The sequence below is a fragment of the Pipra filicauda genome, unplaced genomic scaffold, assembly GCF_003945595.2.
Source record: "Pipra filicauda isolate LSUMZ 115617 unplaced genomic scaffold, ASM394559v2 scaffold113_size4260070_pilon, whole genome shotgun sequence".
NCBI classification, from domain to species: Eukaryota; Metazoa; Chordata; class Aves; order Passeriformes; family Pipridae; genus Pipra; species Pipra filicauda.
Genome location: NW_024103585.1, coordinates 794,212 through 821,048, shown reverse-complemented (window position 1 = coordinate 821,048; position 26,837 = coordinate 794,212). Strand labels below are relative to the sequence as shown.

The window sequence follows — 26,837 nt, the reverse complement described above, 5'->3', positions numbered from 1 at the left end:
CCTCTTGGTTTGTTTATCAGTAGGACATGCAGTCAAGATTAGTTGTGAGGAAAAAAGCTTTGTGAAATCTCAGTCTACACTGAGTGCCCAGCTGCTACCCTCAGCTTGTATGAACCAACCCTTCTACAATTAACATCTAAACTACTTACATTCTTTGCAAGGGAAAAGGGCTGTTTGATTCCACAATCTCAGGTGTAAGAACTGCTTGTCAAGTGTGGTTATCTAAGTTATCATTACAGGACCCTCAAATGCTAGAACCCTTGCCATTAAAGAACTGTGGCATTTATTTAAAGCTAATACTAGGCACTTAATATTTCAGTACAGTTAACTGTGTACATTAAACAGAGAGAGTTTCAATCACAATTTCGCTCCTCCTTCCCTTTGGAGATTATAAAGTTGAATTTTTCCCATCCCTTTGAATTATAAAATTGTTGATTTGATAAACAGACATTTTTATGACTTGTCCTATGGATGAGGCTTCTGCTTCCTTTTTCTAAACAACTTTGAATTTTTCTATCTACTGCATATATTTGAACATATTCTGTGTTTCAGACTTCTTTGCAGTAAGGATCATTTCAGCATAGTGGGACCAAGTGACATGTCTGTTATTAGATTCATACATTTGAATTCTCTGTGAAATCTTCAAAGAGTCTGCACATGAAATGCTAGCAGCATAAATGACAGATTTGGGACCCAGTGTTTTCTTCTCTTCCTCAAATTTTTTGAACAAAATTTGGTTCTGGACTGAGATTTCAGGAGTTGACAAGACTTTTCCAATTATTATTATAAAGTTATTTGCTTTCGAATGTCATCATTGTTGATGGATCTGTGATCTAAGCCACATTTGTAGGCTTTTCACAGCATGACAGATCAGTGATTTCCTCTGGTACTAAAAGGTGGCCATTATCTTTTACAGTTTAGTCGTTTTCGAGATTCAGTCTGCATTCATCTAATTCAAAGAACAGACATATATCAATGAGAATCTCTAAACATTTCTACATTCCTGCTAAGATCTCTTTATGTGACTTTGCATACAGTTAAGTTTATTCCAATCCATATTGTTATATGATTGTTATATTTCTGCACAGTAAAACCCAAATAAATACTGAGAGTCATAAAGAGTTCCCTTTATTACTTTAGGCAGTGTACTAAAGCAGTGCAGAAGAGGCTAATAGGTTCTGCAAAGCCATTGCTTTTTGCCCTTGTGCAAGTGAGCAGGACATGATAGAAAGTAACTGAAAAATTACTGTGACAGGCTCTCAGCTCTCCATAACTGAAGTTGGAACCACTGTACTCTTTTCTTAAAAGTGACCGGACTAAAGACGCTAAATGGCTTGCAGCATTAATGATTTATTAAAACACACACTAAAACAAGTGACTTTTACATGTCCAGTTAAGCATAATATGGTGAGACAGAGTAAAATAAAAGGGTTTGCAAACAAATCTTCCCTTTATTCACTGTACTTCACAGGGTAGGTACTTCAATTCTAGCTTTCTAGGTCAACAATTTTTATCAGCTTTCTGGACTGCAACAAATTTACTATGTTCTGCTCAGGGTCCCCATCAAGATCCTCTTTCCTTCGGGGAGATTTCTGCAAGCCCCCTGAAGATTTTCTGCCAGTTCTATGCTTCCCTTAGGAGTCTACCAGCCTTTACTTGTGTAGCAGCATCTCCACTCATGACATTTACCAATCCCCATTTGTCCTGCCTCACTCTCCCCCATAACTATGTTCAGTTGTCCCCAGGAAAAAGAAAAGCAGTTTCCTCACTTTTTTGCTGATACCCTGATACTGATAGTGTAGCAGCACGAGCACTGACAAACAGGCAGCCTTCCTGCCTGCTGCTTATCCACATTAATTCATGTACACGTATAATAAAGTGAGTGGTAGATGGTACTTATCACAGTTATTTCCAGTGGCTGATCTGACCTCTGTGCGATTAGCACACAGTTGCATGACAACTTATCATACTAATTATTTTGAAAATAAACACATCATTGACTTCTTCAGAGCTGGAGGGAGGGCACAGTCACATTAAGACTGACTACAGGAACGCAGCCACAGCAGCGGTCTTGTCCAAAAGCAATCACCTGTTCTCTGTAAGTTTCCAAGGACACTGCAAGGCAAAACAAGTTGAAAATCTCTGTTTCTCTGAGGCAAGGACACCATTGTTCAGATGTCTTGATCAACACTTCTCTGTGGTAAGAAGGACATTGTTGTTCAGATGTCTTGATCAACACTTCTCTGTGGCAAGAGAATACTTTGGACAGCCTCAGAGTTGGACTCCAGTAGGAACAGGAGCTCCTCTTTGCAAGGACATAAGAATTTCATTTACCTTGTGCAAATAGAAGTGCCTTGCTTTGAAAGCACCAGGAAATATTCCCTCAGAAAGAGGCAAGGTGATGCCAGTCACTGATATCTTCACTCTTAAAGAAATAGGGTTTCTCTGGACTCATAAACATATGAAGGCTAGGACAGAGCCAAGTTCACAGATCTTGAGAGCTTTGTGCTAATAATGCCAAAGTTGTGTGTTCAATCCCTGTATGGGCCACTCACTTAAAAGCTGGACTCGATGACATTTGTTGGTCCCTTCCAACTCAGAACATTTTGTGATTTTGTGATCTCTGAAGGTATTGGGGGAAATGGGGGCTGCCACTTGAAGCACTTTTTATATTAGCACATTGGAGATACCATGAGAAATTTCAAACAGCTGCCGTTTATGTTTTTCCAAAGCGGCAAAAAGAGAGCAACAAAGACTATGACCTACAACACCTCTCTCTCCCTAACTGCATTAGAGCAGTCCAAAACCAAGTCATGCATTACTTCCAGCTGCCCTGTGAAGGAGATGAAGAAGACAACAACACTATTGGAATGTGCTATGCTTATGTAAAAACATTAGTTGTATTAATTTCCTCTTAAATTAATTGATATTTTGTGCTGAATATTATATTTCTGAATATTATTTTTAAGAATCCAATGGTTTTCTGCAATTGCTTTGAATTTAAATATTTGTTTTATGATGAGAACTTTTAGCATTAAAAAAATAGCATTACTTGTTTTTTTAAGCTCAGTTACATTTTTCCCCTTAAGTTCCTTGGCTCTTTTGTATTCGTATACAGCTGCAAGAAATATGTTATTATTTTTTAAAAGGGTGCTTTTTATATTTTTTCTTTATTAATTAACTACCCTAGTATCTTAATCTTCTTTGGATATGTTTGGGTATTCTTTTCATCTGGAAGTTTATTTATTTTTTTACCCTGTACAATATGTTCTGTACTCCCAGACCTTCTAGATACTAAATTTACTTAATTATCTCTCCTTAAAAGTTCACTCATTTAAAATTATCATGTTGCAGACTCTGGGCTTTTCACAAAATACGTTAAAATATTCATCGAGGTCTCCCTTTCTCTCTCAACATCAAATCGACTTTAATGAAAAAAGAAAGGAAAAAGGAAGACAATATTTAATTTATAAATGGAAGGGAATAAAATACCTTTAATAATGTGCTAATAGACAGCACAGATTTTTAATTAAATTGTAATATGGAAATAGCACAGTATTTTCACAGTATGGATGAAAGTGAAAATCTTGTTTATGTATCAGTTACAAAATTTACCAAGCTATTTCAGAAAATGCTTAAAATTTTAATATAGAGTATATATTTCATTTTAGTGAATATTTGTGTGCAAGATGAATAAGAAGGCTGACATAGCATAAAAATGAATTAATGTTTACAGTCTAGAGATGGACAATGTAGTCACCAGAGGTGAAATTTTCAAAGTGTCATGACCCATGTAAACGTCCCCATATCTTATAGCTATTTACCTTCTAAATTTCCATGGAGCTGTAAAGGTGGTGCCCAAGCACCAGTTTAGCTCTGTTCTGCAGCCTGGCATTCTGGCTGCACCTGGGGAAGGTGTCACCCCAGGAGTCCCACCCTAGACACCAAGATTTCTATGACAGGATCAAATCTGAGACACAAGAGATCACAGCATCATGGACTATTTTTCTTCTGACAAAAACTGACACCTAGCAAGGGAGAAACAGTATCTTTGAGATAGAAATACATTTTCAGTCCTATTCCTGCTCCCTGGTCTTGCAATAGTTTGTGGCATAAACATGGATTACACTTGAGTTTTTACTGGAGCCCATAAGTTGCATCTGTCCTGAACATGTATTCCTTGTTTGACAACTGTGTAAAGCATCTTCAAACAGTCATTTTTGTTAGATTTCTGGAGGCATTTGTCTTTCTTTATGTCTATAAAAGGCATCTAGACAGATCAATAGCAGTTTCCTTTCACTTCAGACCCATTCATAACTATTAAAAGTCACTCAGATGTTTAGGTCCCTAAAGTCCACCTAAAGACCCTGCATAAGAGGTCTTGCTCGCAGTCCTTAAAGTTTCATGAAAATCAAGGTCATTAAAATTCTTCACTTTCTTTTTATTCACAATTGTCATTACTCCTAACAACTTTTAGAACAGAACGTGAATCAAGAATGAACCATGGACTTTAAAACAAACAAATATTAGTCTCTATTCTTAAAGTAATGTATCTTATTTCTTTAAAGTCTCAAGCCCAAAATATTTCCTATCAATAGCATTTGGTTCAACCTGGACTGGAAACTATCAGTTCCATTCATGGGTCACAGTTTATAATTATCTTCTCTCTCTCAGATCTTATTACTCACACAAACCAGATATAACAGACTTTACAAAAGGCTTTATCGTGCCTGGTTTTGCACATAAATACTGTGTTTATATTTACTTCAGATACAAATGGTGCCACCTGCTCTTCTTAGTACCCTGACATTTGGTGCTAATTAGATGGACTTGCATTATCAACAGCGCAGTAATATAGTGCTGCAGCAGGCTCTGTTACCATGGATCCTAATGCACTCGGCATTCCACAGGAAATTTAGCAGAGCATAAGAAATAAATCTAGTCCTGTGTGAACTTGCACCAGTTTTGTGACACTATTAAGGTACATCCTCAAAGTCTGCTAGATTCAAGGGTAAACACCATTATTATTTCTAAACTTTTATTAATACATTCTACCGTTGAGTCACCACGTAGGTGAAACAAAGTTGCAAGTAGATTTTAAATACCCTGGCAGTTCTAATTGAAACAAGTCATGCATTCAAGCTGTACAGGAGAATGAATCTCAACTGGGGATCAGTTGCCACAAAACACTACTGGCATCTCTAAGTGAGAAAAGTCAAAACAATTCATACTTGTAGGACTGTCACACTGAATAGCTGCTGTGAAAACTCAAGCTACTTGTTCCTTTTTAAGCCTACCTGAATGTACCTAATTACTATACTGTAAGACTTAACAAACAGGGGGCTAATCAAAAACGTGCTTGTACAGAGGGATTTGACATAGTTCAATAAACTCTAGAGTTGAAATTAAATGAGAAAGAGGAGGAATGGATTATGGTGCAAGCAGAAGGTAAAGATATAAAAATAACAAAGAAATAAAACCATTAAATAAGCAGGCAATATAAAAAAAATTCTTTCCTTTCTCCCGTTCTCACAGTGAAATGCATATAAACACTCTAATTCTTCCCATCTGTTCTAGGGTCCAACAACTCTGTATTTCATAGCAGAGGTAAATTAGCAATTTCTGCTTCAGGCATCAGCCTCTGGCATTGTTTGGGGTTCTTCCTTCCTTGTCTTCATTGTCTGTGTTTCTGTCCTATACACATCTTGGAGTGTTGTAGAGCCAGAATTTCATATTTTTTTCAGTTGTACCCAACTTCTCACATCTCAATGGAAAAGTTCAATACCTGGATTATAAATTACACATCCTCTGTTCTCTGAATGGACTTTTTAAGATGGTTAAGATAAATTGTGGGAAGGGATGGGGGAAGCCTGGAAATTGGATTTTGGATTTCTAATGTGGCTCAAACTGCCACATTTTTTGGTGCTGTGACTTGGATCGTAATTGGCTGCGGGTAGAATCATGAGACGCGTTGAGATAATGAAGAGAAGCTTTCAGACATAACAGACTGTACCATTGTTGATAAGGTAGAGCTTTAGCTGGAATGTAAGTGCTTGATATAGAGTTAAGTTTGTAGTAATGTTGTGCTAATGTATAGTAGAAGGAGTTGTATTTCATTTTAGGTTATATGTTAATTTCAGAGTATTGGAATTGTTGTGATATATGATTTTTCACACCAGCGAGGGGTGGAGGTTGTCATGGGTTAAGATTGGCCCCCCCGAGAGTCGGGGGCTCAGAGGTGATCAGGTGCCAGGGCAGTGTTCCCTGGAGAGCCAACCACCACTCGTCTTGTTGGCTTCTGCTAAAAAATCATATATACACAGCCACCGGAACCTGTTGGCAGTTTCTGTTGGTGTCTGCTGCGTGTAGGTGTAGAAGGCCAGGGGGTGGCTGGGTTCCTTCTTTCCCCCTCTGGGGTGGAGAGGGGAGCCCTGCGGCCCCCCAACTCTGCCTAGGCCAGAGTTAGAGGCAGCATTGGAGTGAGTGTGTGTTTGTGAGGGATGTGACTCACAAACAACTGGTAAGCGAGAGAGAGAGAGAGGCAGGCCTTGCGGCCAGGTGCTCTTCTTTCCCCCTCCCTTTGCAGCCAGGCTGCAGAAGGGGCTGTTTTTCCCTCTTACTGTTTAGTGGGAGTGGTGCAAGGCTCAGTATTGAAACAGAGCCAAGTGGACGGGCTGATAATGAAGCAGTTCAGCGCTAGGGAAAAGAATCCCAGGTGAAATTGGAGACGGGCCAAGGGTTCGGGAGTTGCCCTGCCGAAGTTTGACCAGGGGCAACCAAAAACTGACTTGGAGGACGCGTACGCTGATAAGCTACAGTACAGCAGCCTACAGAACCAAGGTATGAGACAGAGGGAGAGATCACACAGCAGAAATGACACAGGACCAAGGAGAAAGGACTCAGAGCTACCTTCTTGGACTTCGTGAGGAAGGAAGAGCTTCCATAAACAGCTGGAGCTTGGTGAGGGGGAGTGTTCAGGTCCCCGAACACTCCCACAAGAGAGAGACTGGTTATTTATCAGCCTGAAAAGGCTTTTCCTGGACTAACCGAGGGAGGAGCTTTGAAGGGACTGATAGAAGTGTAATATATATATATATATATATATATATATATATATATATATATACATATAGTTGGTTTTAGTTTGTACAGTATATTTATTTGTGTAAATAAATGTATACATGCTTCCCCCTTCCCTTATAGAAGCCTCTGGCCTGAAAGTTTTCTCTTTGGTGTTAAGATAAATTGTGGGAAGGGGTGGGGGAAGCCTGGAAATTGGATTCGGGATTTCTAATGTGGCTCAAACTGCCCCACTACCAAAGGCAAGTTTGAAAATTATTGCTTTCCCCTTGCAATTAGAATAATTTGCTATAGTATGGAGCAACATGGTGCAAATAAGATAAAACCAGGGAGGGATCCACTTCCCAAAGCTGAAAGTGTCACAATACAATGAAATCATGTAGTATGACACATGACCTCACCAGGCTCAGGCTGCTACCTCCATGTGAGTCCTCTAAGCTTCATAACAATTGAATTCTATTTAAAATACTTATCCTTTAAAAGAGGAAATTCATTTCAGAATCACCTTATTAAGATCAGTTTATGTAGGTAACATAGCCCAAGGGAAGTGGAAGAAGACAGGCCAGATAGCACCTACAGGTGTAAAAGCTTTTTGTGGGGTAGTATAAGTAATAAACTACTGCTTGCAACAGATAAGCAATTAGGCAGGTAGACAACTTATGATTTGGGGCAGAGTGTAAGTAACATTTCCTCTCTTTTCTCTCTCTTTTTGGCAGGTATGAATGGACTAGGTTTGCATAGCATAGTTCTATTTACAAGCAGTCACATTAAGATTCAAAATCACAGCCAAAAGTATTACCAATCAGTATGTATTTGATTTATCAGTTGCTAACTGTGGGAACATTTCTGTACCTAAATTACCAATTCATGAAGTGGTGGTGAAACCATAGTGCATGTTTTTGAAACAGGAAATCTCAAAGTCTGTATACAGCCTAACAAAAAGTAAAATATCTTCTTATCTGACTGGAGACTTGACTTTGCTTTGAGCCCTGAAAATCGTTCAGCCTACACAGTCACTGGTTGCTTCCCCTCCACCAAAGATTACCAGCTCACCTAATTTCACAGCTGGGATGGTATTTGTGTCCATGTAGCTGAGTGCAATCTTACCCTGGGTGCCTTATGAGTAACCAAGAATTTTTCTGTTGTATGGCATGATACTGTCAAGGGAAGAGAGATCTGCTCTAACTCCTGCCCAAGAAAAGTTTATCGATCAGAAAGAGTGGCTTGGTTACAATAAATGTCAGAAGAATACATGTACCTGCTTTAGTGGTGAACATGGCAGTATTGGACTCAATGATCTTAAGTCTTTTCCAACCTTAACAATTTTATGATTCTTTGAATTCAATAGTCCCCACAAATAAGGAAGGACACTAAGGAATCTTCCAAACAAAAAAAGCTTGTATTAAAGATGAGATTTTCACAATGTATTTGAATTAAAAACAAACAAAGAAAACCATATTTTTCTTAAACAATAATTCATGAGATACCAAATATACTCCATTTCTGATGTCATGATACTGCCAAAAATTAGTCATTCAAAATAGCTGAATAACATGTCTCTGTAACACACATGCAGTAACCTGTCAAAGTTCATATCCTATTTTTTTTTAAGGGGTCATAAGCCAGGACAACAGAAGAGACACAAAGGCTCCAAATTGTGGAAATAAGTTTAAAATTTAAAAAAAAAAATCTATAAGATCATCAGATCTAGATTCTTCAGAGAGTTTCATTCTCTTGTAGGAGAATAACTACTGGCATAGCTGGGGGTCAGTATTGAGGCCATGTTGCTGAGAACACAGCTGCGTTGGGCAGGGCACGTCTCCAGGATGAAGGACTACCACCTCCCCAAGATCGTGCTCTACAGTGAACATGCCACTGGCTGCCGCAAGAGAGGAGCCCCGAAGAGAAGATACAAGGACTCCCTGAAACAACATCTCAGCCTTGGCCATATTGATCATCATCACTGGTCAGTTCTGGCTTCCAGTCGGGAGGTCTGGAGACACACCATCTATAACTCTGCTGCTTCCTTTGAGAACGCTCGCAGGATCACTCTCAAGGAGAAAAGACAACGTAGAAAGAATCATGTCTCGCTGATACCATCCAAGGAGTCTTTCTGCTGTGCCTTTTGCAACCAGACTTGTCTATCTCAAATTGGCCTTTTTAGCCACGAGGGCGCTTGTAGCAAATGTGGGTAGAGCCCTTCCCAAATCTTCGTTCGCGAAGTCTAGCCATGATGATGAGCTTGGGTTCAGGAAATACATAACTGTTAAGAGGTGAGTATGCTCAGCTCCTGCCTGACATTCTACTTCTACAGTCATATCTTTGATTTTGAGGAAGAGGTGAAATGCCTAACTTAGTATCATCTGAAAAATAGCCTCATAGAAGGATTTATCCACTGTCCAGGGACATGAAAAACTATTAGACATCAATGTCAACGTTTTTATCTGTGTTATTTGTCATAATCATTATGTCATTTATGCACACTGTCGTTGTCTCCATCAGCAGTGTGCTAGCTAAAGCTGTTTATGCATGTACTACATACAATAAAATATTACACGCTGCTCTGACAAAAAATGGGGGTTTTTCTGCATCCCAAATCATACATTTTTGTCCTCATCTTAAGCTAAGAGTTATGGGGTGACTTTGTTACAGTTACACTTCAATAGAGAATGTAGTTCCATCACAGCAAAAATACTTTCTAAAAAGCTTAGCAACATTTTGGTTTTTAGGGAAAACAACAGAGAAAAGGAGGACTATGTTGAAAATGTGACTGTTACATTTTAGAACTAAAACAGTTTGAAACTTTTGGTTACATGTATTTGATTTTTATGCTAGATAGCACACTATAGTATTTTCATTGAAATAGAGTAAGGTTTAATTCTCTTTGCTTTGAATTGTAAAATGGTCTGGTTTGATTTCAATTCCAAATGTCAAAATCCTTTTTGAAATAGAAGATTGATCTTCTTTGCAGTTCTGCTTCTCAAGAGGATTTCCTGAATAATAAATTAAGAATAAAGGCTTTGGCCCTTATTACATTTATTTCCCACTTTCCTAAATAAGTTCTGAATGTGTAACAGTAGTCATTGAAAATGTTCCATTTCGTCTGAGACTAGGAACGAGGGAGAGGGGACTGGAAACTGTTCTCCCATGGCCTGCCAGTGCATGTCAACACGAAGAGGTCCAGCCCCAAGGCCCAGCTCCCACAGCATCAGGTCCTCTCCCTCCAGGCTTAATGCTATTACTCTTAATAACTCCCTGAGCCTTTCTTCACCTCCCACTGAGAGTTTCTATGCTGAACTGAAAATAAGTAACACAAAGATTAGAGGAAGGAGAGGGGGTTGGGAAAAGCAAAATATTTTTCTCCAAAAGCATCCTCCATAGACCTGCATACAGATAGGGATGACAAAAGAATTAAGGGAAAGATTTTATTAAGTAGAATAAATGCATACTGTGATATATGTACACATATACTGTAAATCAAAATTAATATTTAAAAATTGTATGCTCCAGACAGTAGACCTGTATGGATAGTAAAAAGCATGGAATAGGATTATATCACCATCATTTGATCAGATAGTCAATCACATACAAAATTGAAGAACAAACAATATGACCAATGAAAACTATTAATAATGCAGTTTGTCAGATAACCCCCTGCTCTCTAGGGAGGTATCATAAGGCAGCAAAGTACAAGCACTCCAAATTTCTATTTCATTGCAGAGCTGGCTATAGAATATTTTGACATGGGTAGATAATATATTTAAGACATTCTTCATGTTGCCATAATCATTCTTAAGACTCTTCATCTGTGAAATGCTACTGAGTTCAGTGTGGTCTTGCACAGATGCATAAGTGGCCCCCTCTACCTTGCAGGACAGTGAATTGTTTGAAGACATAATTACACCCAAAATGCTTGATCATGATGTAATTAAGTACCTCACTCTAAAATGAGAATTAATTTAAACTAGCATTCAAAACATCATTTAAAATTAATGTACTGAGACATAATAAAAGTACATAGTCTTATAAAAGAGTTACTAAGGACTTGAACATCATAAAAACATGATCCTTTGAAATTTCACGTAGCCACATTTCTGAGGAGTAAATATCATAATGAAGCATCAGCCAGAGATACTGTAAATGACCAACAAGAACAAGTAGAGAACCTCAAAAAGAGAAAGGATGCTGATTTTTATTTGGATGACTGCACCAGACTCAGATTGGGATAGGACTACAATGAGCACCTTTGTAATCATAACCAGCATATGTTCAGATACACCTTTCTAAAATATAAGAAAAAAAATACATTAACAAAAAAAAAAAAAAAAAAAGGGAATTTTTTTCATTTTCTTTAAGGAGCACTGTAAAAAGGTGAAGTAGGTGGTAGAAGCACCTTTCACATTCTAAAAACACGCTTTCTTTTTTCAATGTCACTATATTACTGGCAGAAAACATATAGCCTTGGTGTTAAAGGCTCTAAAAGTAAAAGCCAATGTGATTCAATATTACAGTGAATGAAGCTGCAAGAAATTTTAATTCCTTTTTTCAGAAGAATGATTCATGCTAAATGACAAAAAGAAAAAATTTAATCCATGGAAAACAGAACCACATAACATCATACCAAAAGAGATTTCAAGGAGTAATATGTACCACAGTCCACTCTCACATACAATTTTTCTTCCATCAATTCTACAAAATTTCATAATTTAGTATTGCTGAGATCAGATTCTTGGTTGGTTAACCTTTACATAGGATGTTTAAAGTTCTTGTCTTTATTTCAAGGTTCTGTGCAACCTACCTATAAAGCTCTGCTTATTCTCACCCTACTTTTAAGATCTAACTCTTCTTTTCTGAAGTGAAAAGCAATGTAGCTTCCCTTCTGATCATTCCTTTAAAGCTTTTCTTATCCTACTCAGCCTTTGATTACTGACCTCTCTATGATTTCCACAAAGAATCAAGCTATTACTCTCATTTGGGGAGCCACATCCTCTCAAATCTCATAACTCTTCATGTCAATAAAGCAGCACTGATGTACAGCATTGAAGATCTGGCCACTATACAGCCTTTGTATTTTATCTCTGTGCAACTAAGTTGCAAAACCTTTGGTCTCATGTTTCAAACCCAGTTTCCTTTATTGTCATCATAAATCACATGAATGATAATTTCACAGAGGAATTGGTAAAAACATTTCAGATAAAATGGGAAGTGACCTTAATACTCATTCAAAATTCAACCCAAATTTTAAGCAGATCCAAAAGTCTCATACTTCAGCTTGCAGAGGTGTGGGACAATCAGAGCCCGGCTAGAAGAACAATGTTTAACAGAGAGTTCCAGGAAAGATGCTGATATCCAGGCCATAGGTAGTTCTGCTGATAAGTGCAGAAGCTATATAGGTTCATCTGACCTTTTTTCTGCAGGTCTGTCAGGTATCAAACTTTACATTCTATGCTATGTCACTGCATATAGAAATTGCAAATGTGAAAGACCTTTGCATGCTCACTTTCAGTTCTGCTAGCTGACATGAAGACTTGTATGATCTAACACAGCAAATTAATTTTTCTTACTTTCATTATTTTTTCTTCTCATCATTTTAAAACACTGCTGCAACTACAGATTTCCCCTAAAATCCAGGGGAAATGTATCAAAAGTTCACGAACAAGCTTTTTCCTCTAAAATTTATACTCTAATTTTGCAAAACAATTAAAATTAAATATATATATATGTGTGTGTGTGTATATATGGTCCAGTTAAAAAAAATGCAATGAGTTCTAACAATTAAATCCCTGAATGTGTGTACCTTATCTATCAGCAAATAATTAGCAATTTATACAGAAAATTTAACTTCTTTTTCTCTTCCAAATTTTGTGAAATCATTTGTAATCTTATGTTTGTTATTTATTTGGAATTACTAATTACAAAGTCAATGTCTAATTTTTCATCTGTGTATTTCTCTTTTTGGATAGTTTTTATCTGTAAATTGATGAATGTTATGCACTTTTAAGTACAATGCAGAACATGACCACTTTTTTGTCCACTGTAGCCTTTTGGTAGATGTTAATATTTCTGTCCAAAAAGTTAAAAAAACCCCAATTATTCTAGTAATCTTCATACAGTCCATGTGTTTGTTATATTTTCAGATTTTATATGCAATATAAAATGTCATTTCTAAAATTGAAATGACTGGACATGGCACTTATTGCTATAGTTTAGTTAACATGAGGGTGTTCGGTCAAAGGTTGGACTGGATGATGTTGCTGGTTTTTTCCAATCTTAATGATTCCATTATTCTATGATTCTAATATATCCTGCAAGAAGGTTCAGTGAATTGCAGAGTTTATTCTATCACTCTGCAATGCAGCACTTACAACGTTCTTAAAAGTGCCACTTTTAGAAACTCAGTCACTTTTTCAAAATTTAAAAGGAATAAAATAAATTTGTTTCCTTTGCTGTAGTTTAAAAAGTCACAATCAATTTAAAATGTTACCTTGAAGTGCTTCTGGTGCTGGAAATAACTTGTTCACTTCAAGATCAGAGAATAATTGTTGATCTATCTGAGAATCTTTGAAGAACTGTTCTTTCTATAGTGTGGTTCAGGAAAAAGTCTGCCAACAGTCAGAAGCCAACACTGAGAGTAAAAAAGCACCCTTATTTTCTGAGTCAAACAATGCTTACATGGCACTTACATTCCACTGGACTCCTCCGAACAGGTTTATGAAGTGTGCAAATGACCCCTCATTTTTCTTCTTCTTTGTTTGAAGGAATAGGACAGGCAAACAATGTTCAACAACAAAATCTGAAAAATGTAGTCTCTGGCCCAAAGAATCTATATTTGAGCACATGGAAAAGTAGAGAATAGATCGGAAGGAAGGGAACCCTGAACAACATAGTGTTCCATGCCATCAACACACCACCTGCCCCATGACTGCAGAGCTTGTGAAGAAGACACTTGAATCTTATTATTTTGTGGAGTTGGGTGGAATGTATGTAGTGCATAGACTTTCCATTTCACTATTTTACATTTTAGCTAAATAACAAATCAACCAAGACCATCGGCGGCCAAAACTTCAGTAAATGATGAAGACACAGTAGAAAAACCTCACAGCATTAATCACCCATTGTCTACTGATGTGACCGAAGATACCACTTAAGGAAGCACACCTCACCCCACAACATCATTTTAATAAACTGAAAATAACTTATTTTCCGCAGAGCACATGAGACCACAACACCAGGTGCATTTGTCTCAGTGACAGATCATATATGTTATGTAGATTTATCAAAGATTTTCAATCCTTAATTTGTCTGTCTGCTGGTATTATCTCCTCAGAGAATAAAAATATTTTATCCAGAATAATTAAATATTCATTTTTTAAATAAAACCTAAATATGAAACTGAAATATACATATTTTTCAGCAAATATTTTGCATAATTCAACAGGATGTTGCATTCTGAAAATCCATGATGTTATCAATGTCATATATTTAGACCTGAGGATTATTTGCTGATAACCTATGTATAGAGAACTGTCATCCTATAAGAATGTTAAATTACCTCTAAACTTTTATGTAATTCAGTCATAATTAATACAAGCAGATATTAGAGTTATCACCAGGATCTTACATGAACTGGGAAGGCAGATTGCTTTTTGTGAGAAGATGATGATCAATTCAACCATAGAATAGGATTCACTTCACTTGCTTTCAGGAATCTAAAAGTGGGACACCTCATCCAATTTAGTCATCTAGATCTATTTGCAATCTGTAAAGAGAGATGGGCATCCTCACAGGTTAAGTCATATCAGTCTAAGCAGGTTACTGACATATGGAGATGGCCTGCCAGAAGTTGGAGAATTAAGTAAATCCTGTCTCATGAGCTCTATCCAAGTGCAGGCCCACAAGCCTTAAACATGCACTAGTCCAGAGTCAAAATCATTATGCCCAGCCATGCAGTTAAACCAGTAAAAGTTCACTCTAACAAATATACTCCTCCTCCCCTGTATATTGATTTTTAACACAAATTAGGTACACTTGTACTTTTACCTGACCTCTCATAAGAACCCTCCATACAAAAACACCTATCTCAAATACTGGATGCAAATAATATTCTGGAAATATTGAACTATAGTTGGTACCTTTAATGGCTGCACTCATCCCTTAAAAGCCAAATTCTGACCTCCTTTTCTACACTGATTTACATTACAGTCCATTATGTATGTCCCATTGATTTTGCTGGAACTACTTCTTCAGTAAAATCCTACTTGGTAGATTAAAAAGCATCTGCATCTGTTTACAGGTGACCAGTCTGAACTCCATTCCGTAAAAGATGAGCAATCACTTATAAATCAGGGACATTTCACGGGTGAATAATTATTCAATGTATTGAAAGTGTTCATGATATTAAAGCCATCTAATGTATTTTCATTGCTCCTCGATGAAATTATGAAACTACTTAGTTTACCTTTACTCGTATTATAAAATTAAAATAATTATTAATATATTATAATTAATATATAAATATTGAGATATATATTTACTTGTGGTATAGTGGTATCTAACTCAGAATAGGTTGATACATATTTTAATATCAAACATAATCACTAAAGAGATCACAATAGAAAGATTAAGATTTGCTTTGCCCTTGTGCTCATATTTGTTTTAACATGCTGATATCCTGTAAATCAAGTATTAACTAATAGAGAAAGATTGTTTTATGGGAATTTCTGCATTAACAGTCTATGTTTTAAGTCACTACATATTCCAGTATACGTGTGAGACGACATTTTTCTGCAGTTACAAAACAGAACAAATATACTACTTTATTTGAGGTACTGAGAAACTATGCACTGGTAAATTTAGAAATGCATTTTGAATCAATAGATACTCCAATATTATTAAAAACATCTTAAAAATATTGAGTTATGTATTAAATAGAAATTGTAGACTGCTATGAGGTCTCCCCTCAGTGTCCTCTTCTCAGCTTGGAAAAGAGAATGAGGGGAGACCTCATTGCAGTTACAACTTCCTTGTGAGGGGAAGAGGAGGGGCAGACACTGATCTCTTCTCTGTGGTGACCAGTGACAGAACCCAAGGGAATGGCCTGACGTTGTGTCAGGGAAGGTTTAGGCTGGATATTAGAAAAAGGTTCTTCACTCAGAGGATAGCTGGGCTCTGGAACAGGTTCCCAGGAAAGTGGTCACACCACCAAGCCTGACAGTCCATGTGTTCAAGAAGCATCTGGTTGATACTCAGGCACATGGCATGATTCTTGTGGATGGTCCTGTGCAAGGCCTACAGTTGGATTCAGTGATCCTTGTGGGTCCCTTACAACTCAGCATATGCTGTGATTCTGTAATTCTGTGACTTTTTGCCACTCAGAACAGCTAATAAATGAAATAATGCAATGTTATTTTGCAGTTAGTCATCTGCATATAAGGGCAAGAGTAGTCAAATCATGCTTGTGCTCAGGAGCTGAGGAGAGAGGAGGCTCTATATCTTACTGACTTAGAGAGATCAGTGTCATGGCAGCAATTTCCTTTTCTTCACCACACAGACTCTGAAAACATTAGATGAGAGGTCTACCCTTCTTCAGCTTTACCCACTCAGTCCTTTGTGTGCAGCTACACACATGTTTTATGTGATAAGGAATGTGCTTTTGAAACAAATTTCCTGACTGCCTCCAATTTCACTTGGTGGAGCAGTCTTGCTGTGTCTCAATGCATAGCACAGCAATTAGGGCAAACCAATCCATCATAGGATTTCTGGTGATACAGTTGTGGCCCTCCAGCTCAAAGGAACATACTAACCTGAAGAAAAATATATTGAAATGAGTACCATGGGGACCCCAGATGCTCACCATCAACTGCTTCACTCTGCAGAGGTGCACCGTTCGATTACATAGGTGTGGTCTCAGGGCACCTGGCCTCCTAGGGAAGAAGGTACCTCACAAAGACCACTCTTCCTCTGCCCAACTGGTATCCCCCCACCATGCAATAGACCAGGAGCAAATGTATCATGGACCACTACTAGTGAATACAGAAAAATATATTCAACCAAATTAACATGCCTGCTGCTGATTTTGGTAATGAAGTTTCACATCCAAAGTTATCAAACAGATTAGTTCACAGCACAGTGCTAGAGTGGTTGGGCAGTGGTCAACAGGTCTGAAGGATGACTAGCCTCCTGCGAGAGTACAAAGAGCAGATCAGCCTGTCTGACCACATCTAAGGACATTGAAAACCATGCAGCAAATGGTCCATGAAGACTTAAACTATTTTTATTGTACTATTTGTATTCTAACTGTCTATTTAGGCAGAAAGTATTCACATCAAATGTTCATACTTAAAAAATGTTAGCACTGTAACCTGAAATGCTTGAATATTGGCAGACACGTATATGCAAGACTAACACAGTTCTTCCAGTTCTCTCACAAGGCAGGATTATAAGAACATGCTCAAAATGGAAAAACCAAATGCCTTTTCTACCTGAAGAAGGATATGAGGTACTCAGGTTTATAAAGAACATGTCTTTCCATCGACAGCAAGGGTCTGTTTGTGGCAGACCAGGAGAGCAAACTGATGAAGAACAGCATGCAACACCTACTATCAACTTTCCTGTTCTACTAGCATCTGTCCAAAGTTGGGCTGTACTGGAAATGACAGAGTAATTTACTATTGTCTCCCAGGAACAAGAGACTGAGTGCAGATGACATTCTTACATGTGTGATACCCAAGTTATGTCACAAGTAATAATGGTTACAACTTTTCAGAGGCTACATTTGGAAGGTACAGCTCAAGAATTCACACAAAATTGTACTTAAAATGGCAATTCATTCACTAGGATATGACCTTCCAGTGACTCTGAGCTGGAAAAAGAATTTCTGAATTCATATGCTATTAGCAAACACATGCATATATACATACATATTAAAAGTATTCCAACTTGGCAGGAGGTATATCAAATATAAAATGGCAAGATATTCTATTTAAATGACTGTGCAGTAGATTATGAATAATAACTTTGTAAAATATTATAAATCTAAATTTGATGCATTTCATGACAGAATACTAAACTTGAATTCCTATTTATTAGTAAAATTAAAAACCTCTGTGGAGTATATAAAAAATTTCTCTTTCATGGTAGAATAAGAAGCTTTTTAAATGATAAATTTTGTAGGTGAATCTAAGCTTTAACAATTTAGATTTGAAATTTTAGGATTTAGAAGTGCCATTCCACTGGATATATTAGAGAGATTTAAAAATACTAACAACTGGTGAAACAACGAAATGGGTGACAGCAAGTGAAATGAAGAAATCAAATCAGTGAATGGGTAGCATATGTTAGGTCCCCTGATTTGACAGCTCTTGGTCATGTTAATTAATACTTAAGAACATTAGCAGTTGCCAGAATGAAATACTATTCAAATTGAATCTTCTGAAATTCTGTAATTTCCGTATCAAAAGACTGGTCCTTTGTAAGACAAGTGAATGTGTATATTTTGATCAAATATACCTTAAGTTATGGTCTTCTATCACTTATCAGTCTATCGGACCCTGACAGAAGAGAGATGGCAAAGTTCATGCCTGTCAGTTCTCCACCTTGAGGAGAGAATTTGATCTAAACATTCTGACCTGATGAACAGCACAAGAAACTCTGTATTTCTGTCTTATTAACTTTGACAGAATGTCACTGACTATTCTCAGACAATCAACTTTTTCTTTGGAATTGACTAGCAAGGCTTCTGAAATTTGGAACTAGACAAAATCAGCAAAAATGGTGAATTTATTGCATATGATATAACATATTAAAGAGATTAAATTTCATTCAAGTTATTGAAAGAGGTCTTGATGCCAGCTGGGACATGATCTATGGTCCTAAACCCAAAAGTAAATGCTTTCTGACTCTGTGTATTATTTAATCATACATGATGCTGTTTGATTTAGTGCTACATTAGAGGCAGCATGAGACCACTGCAGTGCAGCTACCCATAACATAAAATTTTCTTAGTTCTGAGATGTTGTATAAAGCAGAGTAAGAAACAGCTCAGACTATGACAAATACTCCTCAAAGTCTTTTGGGTCCAATTGATGTGATGGGTAGCAAAGATTCAACAGGCAACTTGGCTCCTGCTTATCGTGCTGCAAATCTAGCTACTGCGAATTTTACACGGAACTACTGCACTTACACAGAAAACAGCAATAGACATTTAATGAATATAAATAAAAAGTCAAAAATCCTCTGTGATTTGTTCAGAAGATAATTTTCAAATAGAAATCAAGAAAAAGCCAAAGAACAGTAAAAGAATAGAAAGAATATGAATTTCCCTTTGTAATTCATGCCTAAACATCTTGATCACAATGCAGAAGTAAGTCACAGTGAGGGAAAGCACACAGTTATTTCTGTGTGCTCTAAAACACTCCTCCTGAGTCTAAGTGCCTTTGGAAAATGCAGCAAACCGATGTGTCTCAACTGCATCTGTGCTGATTTTCTTAACTTTCTGTAGGTCTCATCAAGAAAAAAACTACTTTAGGAGGGATTTTATGGTAATAGAACCATTATTCAAACTAAATAGCAATGCAGTGTACCTCTAAAAGATTCACATTCCACTTTTCAATTTGTTCTATAAACTTTTCAGAATGTGGCTGCATACACACATGAGTAAATTTACTTCTTTCTGTTAATGTTTTCAAGTACAGTTGTATTTTCAAAGAGGATAGTTAAGAAAATAATTAAATAATATGTCTGTAAAATTCCTAGGTATTCATGATTTCTGCTTTACAGCACTGTGATTTTTTTCATTGAAACAAATAGTTCAGTTTGATAGAGCTAATTCAGATTAAGCTAATTTACACAGGTCTCTCTGTGCTTTTGGAAACTCTTCCACCTTCATTTTTAGCAACACGGTCAGCCATTATAGGCAGTTAAAGGCTGATTAGCTTTGAAGAGTAATTAAAATACTAACCATACAAAACAAGGGAAGAGACTACTTCTGTAGGGATTTGCATGAAGATTCTTAATTAATGTTTTTGTTGAGGTTTTATTAAAGGGCCACATTTTGCTGTTCAAAGACTGTAAACACTATGATAAATGCATGCCTTTGAGGGATTCTGTGGGGAAAGTCCGGAACAAATCTCAATCAAACTGTGTCTTCTTATGTCAGATTTGAATTTGAGGCTATGTTTTTATCCATTAAAACATGATAGAGTATCCAACTTTGTTACATGTTACATTTCTATCTGCTTATTCACACAAACACATATCTACATGTGTAAGCACATATATACATAGAAATACTTTATATATATATAAAAGGGACACCAGAATTTTTTGTTAGAATGAAATCAAATATTAGCAGCCTGTGAAGTTAATGGAAGCAAATCTGAGTAAATTTCATTTAATTCTTACCCCTCTCTTTATTCTTCATCATTAATGTTGCTTTCTTTTTCTATCACTGTGCTTTGCTTTTCTGAAAGAGCGATGGTGTATATTGTCAGAACCTCTTTTTAATGCAATTAATCATAGAATCATAGAATCATAGAATCGATTGGGTTGGAAAAGACCTCCGAGATCATCGAGTACAACCCTTGGTCCAAATCCAGTCCATTTACTAGATCATGGCACTCAGTGCCACGTCCAATCTGCGTTTAAAAATCTCCAGGGATGGTGAATCCACCACCTCTCTGGGCAGCCCATTCCAATGCCTGATTACTCTCTCTGTAAAGAATTTTCTCCTGATATCCAACTTAAATTTCCCCTGGCGGAGCTTAAGCCCGTGCCCCCTTGTCCTATTGCTGAGTGCCTGAGAGAAGAGACCAACCCCCACCTGGCTAGAACTTCCCTTCAGGTAGTTATAGATGGTGATGAGGTCACCTCTGAGCCTCCTCTTCTCCAGGCTAAACAACCCCAGCTCCCTCAGCCTCTCCCCATAGGACTTATGCTCCAGTCCCTTCACCAGGGACTGGTGTTGCTCTTCTCTGGACCCGCTCCAGCACCTCAATATCCTTCCTAAACTGAGGGGCCCAGAACTGAACACAATACTCAAGGTGTGGCCTCACAGGGGAAGGATCACTTCCCTGTTCCTGCTGGTCACGCTATTTTTGATACAGGACAAGATCCCATTGGTCCTCTTGGCCACCTGGGCACACTGTTGGCTCATGTTGAGCTTCCTGTCAATTAGTACCCCCAGGTCCCTTTCTGCCTGGCTGCTTTCCAGCCACTCTGTGCCCAGCCTGTAGCGCTGCAGGGGGTTGTTGTGGCCAAAGTGCAGGACCCGGCACTTGGCTTTATTGAACTTCATCCCATTGGAATCAGCCCATCTCTCAAGTCTATCCAGATCCCTCTGCAGAGCCCTCCTGCCTTCCAGCAGGTCGACACTCCCTCCCAATTTGGTGTCATCAGCAAATTTGCTGATGATGGACTCAATCCCCTCATCTAAATCATCAATAAAGATATTAAACAGGACTGGACCCAACACAGACCCCTGGGGAACACCACTGGTGACCGGCTGCCAGCTGGATGCAGCTCCATTCACCAGCACTCTCTGGGCCCGACCCTCCAGCCAGCTCCTAATCCAGGAGAGGGTACACTTGTCCAAGCCATGGGCTACCAGCTTTTCCAGGAGTATATTATGGGAGACAGTGTCAAAGGCCTTGCTGAAGTCTAGATAGACCACATCCACAGCCTTCCCCCCATCCATCAATTATTAAAATAGTACTCTGCAATATCTTTGCTTCATTTTCAAATATTTGTATTCAGCCTTCTGTAGAGTTCTTAAGAAACACAAGACCTAGAAATCTATCTTAAGGACTGACAAGTAATAGCTCAACAGCCAAGAGCTGGAGCTAAGAACACAATGACAGGAATAAATCTGGTCAGTCCACAATGTTCCTAAATAATGCCAAATCTTCAGCTACCAGAAACTTGGCCCACCAGATGAGTGGGAAGCTGAGGGAGATGAAAATACTCCAGGATGTTAAATTTAAAGTAGGCATAGAGTCTCTGTTATCTCCTGTAATCATGGTGAAAGTCCTTTCTCTGGAAGAATCAATAGGAATCAAAGGATGAATACTGTCTCTGTCTTTACAGTTTTCTGCTGGGGGCACAGGGATGAGTAAAAAGCTTCTCATCTCCTCACTTCCCATTCCCACAGAGATCCCAGTGCTAAAGAAAGACTGTTGGAGGACCCTGAAAGATTCATGTCTCATCTCACTAAAGTTCTTTTAATTTTCTATATCTATGAATATAGAAAACCCATGCCTTGAAAAAATATGTAAAGTAAGTCTTCTGGTAACTTCCACATATGGTTCAATCCTAGTCATGCTACATTCTTTTCCATTTTGTTGTAGTAAGACAAGTGAGTTTTCTCTGCAAATGCTTTTCTCCTTCCCTGAATAAAAAAGTTTAAAGGTAGTCATTGAAACATTGTTTTGTGCTTACTAAGTTAATGGCCCAATTTGATTTTTTTTTTAATTCCAGAGAAGTTGGAACAAATCTTTAACATTTTTCAATGAACTATTCTAATATTGAGAATTTGATCAATGTACACTAAAATTCAGGAACACACAGAGCTAGCTGCAAATCAATAGTGGCAAAGAAATTACTTTTCCAAAGTTTAGGTGAATCATTGCTTTTTGTAAAATGGCAAAAATCCGAAAGTAAACAAACAGGCAAACTCAAGAGAAACAATATTTTATTTGTCTCCAAAGCACAAATTCTTTTAGGAATAAGAAGCAACAGCAACCAAAAATAAAGAGGATTTTAAAATAAAGTTTAAATAAATAACAATTATATATTTAAAATAATGGTTTAAAAAAACTGTTCAAGCCATCACAACACCTGACTGTAATAATCAGTAATGCATGAGAACAGAAGTAATAAGAAGGCTTATGCCCTTGTGTAATTCTAACCTTCAAGGAAAATAAATTCCTTCAGGACTTCCAGTGCTAAAAACACTGTTGATTTTACATGGAAAAGAAAAGAGAGAAAGGTTTTTCACTATTAAGCATTGTCTAGTGTCTTCACAGGGAAAAAAAAATGCTTGAAATTGGATTAAATCAGTAGAATCTTCACCGCAGCTAGTAAAAATTTGAATATGAATAACTCGACTAAATAGAGAATAGGGATATCAGTTTTGTTGTTGTTCGGAATTACAAATGTTATATGAGAAAAAGATTCAAGCATCTCCTAAGTAAGATAAACAGGAAGGCATAATAAAACCCATCTCAAGCCTGAGAAAACTTTATATCTATCAATTTGCCTTTTAATATTATTGGAGAGGGAGATTTTCAGATTATGGCTGTATCTCAAGCTTTTGGATATCTTTCAGTGTACTACTGCCTGCTGACATCACAAAATCACAGAATCATTCAAGGTTGGAAGAGACCTCCAAGGTCATCTAGACCAGCTGTCAACCCCACACCATCATAATTACCCCTAAACCATACCACCAAGTGCCACGTCCAGAAGCCTCTTGAACACTTCTAGAAACGGGAACATAATACACAAATTGGACTGGTGGGCAAAACACAAAAAGAATCTTATTATCTGCAGTGTCCAGATAAAAATACAGGAAAATCAGGATAAATAGTGTTTTTAAGTTCAGTCTTCAAGTCCTCAACTAGAGACGGGAATACAGAATCATATAATCACAGAATAGGTAAAGTTGGAAAGGACCACAAGGGGTCATCTGATCCAACCTCCCTGCTCAAGCAGAGTCGTCCTAGAGCACATGGAACAGAACTGTATCCAGAGAGTTCTTGAATATCTGCAGTGAAGGAAAGTCCACAACCTCCCTGGGCAACCTGTTCCTGTGTGCAGTCACCTGCATATTCTTTTTAAGAATTGAGCTGAAAATTAGGACTGAGAAACTACACATAAAATATCAGAGAAAACCCACTGGAAGGACAAATGACAACTGGGATAGGCCAAAATTCAGGTTTCAATATTAAGTTATAAATAACTAAATGTAACAGCTCTTATATTCATATTGAAATTTGGGGATTCATTAATTTCTTTTATTTACCACCATTATTTCAGAGCAGACTTGGCCATGAAGTAAACCTCTGTCTTCTTAAGGGAAAGATAATTTCAGGAGTGGGATATTTAATCTTTAGTAGACATAGAAGATCATAGTACACTGACTCATCTGTGGTATGAAGAACCAGCCAGGATTTCATTGCTGCCTCTGTTTTGTGCATGGGAGGCCCTGGGGTGTATCAAGATGTCATTTGTAATTATCTGGGTCTATACTTGGCTGAGGTCATTCCCCCATTCTCCATCTAGAATTTTCCTTAAATCATAGGAGGTTTATTTTGAACTCCCCCCCCCAATCTCTTGTTTCAGTTTACTTAAAATGAACATATTTTTGTTACCCAACCCTTTAAATTTGAGTTAGATAACCATAGGGATCATGATGAATCACCAGTTTCTTTCAAGTCTGCTACTGTCCAAGTGTCTTTTCTATTGTGACAAACTACTTTTAACTGGTTTTAGTCATGAGTCCTATCACTTGCAGGTGCTCTTGCAGAAGAATTCATAGGTTTTTCCCCTGTGGGTGAAAATACATGTGCAACCAACATATGAGACCGCCCATGTCTTCATCCCACCACTTGATATCATATTAACTTCCTGGGTACAGAAAATGTTTTCTTTCTATTTTCAGGCACAGAGAACATACCATAATTTTGTTTCATAAAATATATGGATATCTGTTTCAATCAGAAATTATTTTGGATCTATCAAGATGTAGCCTGTGCATTTTATACACTACTTTTCACTTGGTAATTCAATTTGACAGATGTGATGAGGCTGAGACAAGTCATACAACCATCTGTGGTAACATTTAGAGCTTCACAAACTACAGCACGTACACCCCTTATTCCACCTGAAGAACTTAAAGCCATGTATTTTCTACTTAAAATAGTAAAACCAAAATAATTCCTTTCCAGACATGGGTAACTATCCAGCCATGACTTACTGCTATGTGAATCAAGGCCAATAAGTAAAGGATTAGAGTAATGAGTTATCATTTAGCTCAGTGAGGAAGTGAATATTACTCTTTTTTTTTGGTGGAGTATGTGGTAAAAGGCAGAAGACAAGGCATTAATGAAATGAGAGAGTGCAAGCATTGGCTCTGATATTTCTGTGAGATGTATCTAATCTTTTAGAAGTCCAGTACAGTGTTTGAATTGATGGTACAGTACATATACAATAAATCTGATGGTTCAGAAAGTGCAGGAATGCATGTGCTTGGATACTGCACCGTGTGTCTGTCTGACAAAGCCAGAACAGGGGTGCTGGTGTGCAGAATGTTTGGAAGAGCACCTCTATAACAAAGGCTGTGTGAAAGTGTCACCAGGCAGCCAGAAATCTTGGGAGAGCCAGTGAAAAAAAAGTTCATTTTCCATGTGGAGAGTATTATTTAGTGGAAGAGGGAAAATCAAGGCACATCACAGGTGACTTATGTACATAGCGGAGAAAATTGGGTATTGCTGCTTCCACTAATAACAGAGAGGGTGGTCGCATCCTGTAATGCTGGGGGTAGTGGCAGTAATTAAGGAAATTACCCTGACATTAGGTAAAGGTATCTACACAAGAAGTAACATAAGCAATCTGCTGTAGTCACAGAAGGTAACACTCCTGTAATAAACTTTCCAAGTAACAACAAGAAAATATAAGATCAAACTCAGCTATTGATATAAGTGCTGTATTAACTGTTGTGACAATTTGATGCCTGAGCAAGCAGGTTTGTGAAAACAAATGATAATTACTTAGAGTTTTTGCTCAAACTTTATAAAGGCTTTCAGTTTTATAATATGATATAGAATCCTGTTTTTTACACGTGAAGACAAGCAATAAGAACGTATTGATTTCCTTTTTACTCCATCCTCAAACAGAGTTTGTAAACTAAATAAGGAGTTCAAGACTTGACCTATCATCAAGACCTCAATAGTTTAAAGAGAAATTTAATTTTCACTGTATATACTTCAAGGATAACAACATGAGAATTACTGTGATGCACCCATTCGCTAAAAAAAAAATCATGTTGACAACTACAGATAGGATCAGAGAGGAGGTCATTGAAAACATGAATGGAATTGAACCACTGCCACAGGTCTTTAACAAATTGTGTACCGTCACTGGATTTGTGCAAATTAACTACTAGATTTCTCTTACATTGTCCATGAATTTTTTCTTCGTGTTTAAGAAAAAATGTCACACTTTTCTTACAGCTCAGCAATATGCATTGGAGAATTGAAGGGAGACAGAAAAGTGATGAAAAGAAAGCGGCTCCTTTCCTGCACTCCTGTAAATGAACAATTTACAGATAATATTTTACTTTCAGAGTTACCTGTGCATTTCTTGATATTGCTATTTCTTTTTCCATGTGATCCTAACTTGCATCCAAAGTTCTCCTCCCAAAATTCTGCAAACCAGACATTTCTTCGATTGTTAGCAAGTGTTCTGCTCCGAAAATATCTATCAAATCCTACATTCAAGAGAAGGGAAAGAAGCATTAAAATGTGATACTGTATCAAAATAGTAATTTAAAGACAATAACAGATTTTGTATAAATATAAGAACAAGAAAAAGTTTTAGATACAAACTACTATAATAAAATACTTTATCAGCATAGTAGATTAATCTAATTTTAGGATTAGATTTCATTTCAAGGTCACTTAAGATAATGGGGTACCTTTTTGTTGAACCAGAGGGCTTCCAGAACACCTAAACTTCTGCTTTTATTTATGTATCTAATGACA

At 37.4% G+C, this 26,837-nt stretch overlaps 1 protein-coding gene across 4 annotated transcripts in view; it reads right to left on the bottom strand.

Annotated features, from left to right (window-relative positions):
- The window catches only part of GRM8 (glutamate metabotropic receptor 8), a 329,218-nt gene that overhangs the window by 151,840 nt on the left and 150,541 nt on the right, over positions 1 to 26,837 (bottom strand). For all 4 annotated transcript variants that reach the window (XM_027742595.2, XM_027742591.2, XM_027742593.2 and 1 more), the window contains one exon: positions 26,426 to 26,563. In XM_027742595.2, the coding sequence (XP_027598396.1) occupies positions 26,426 to 26,563 (138 nt within the window). The remainder of the gene's footprint in view (positions 1 to 26,425; positions 26,564 to 26,837) is intronic.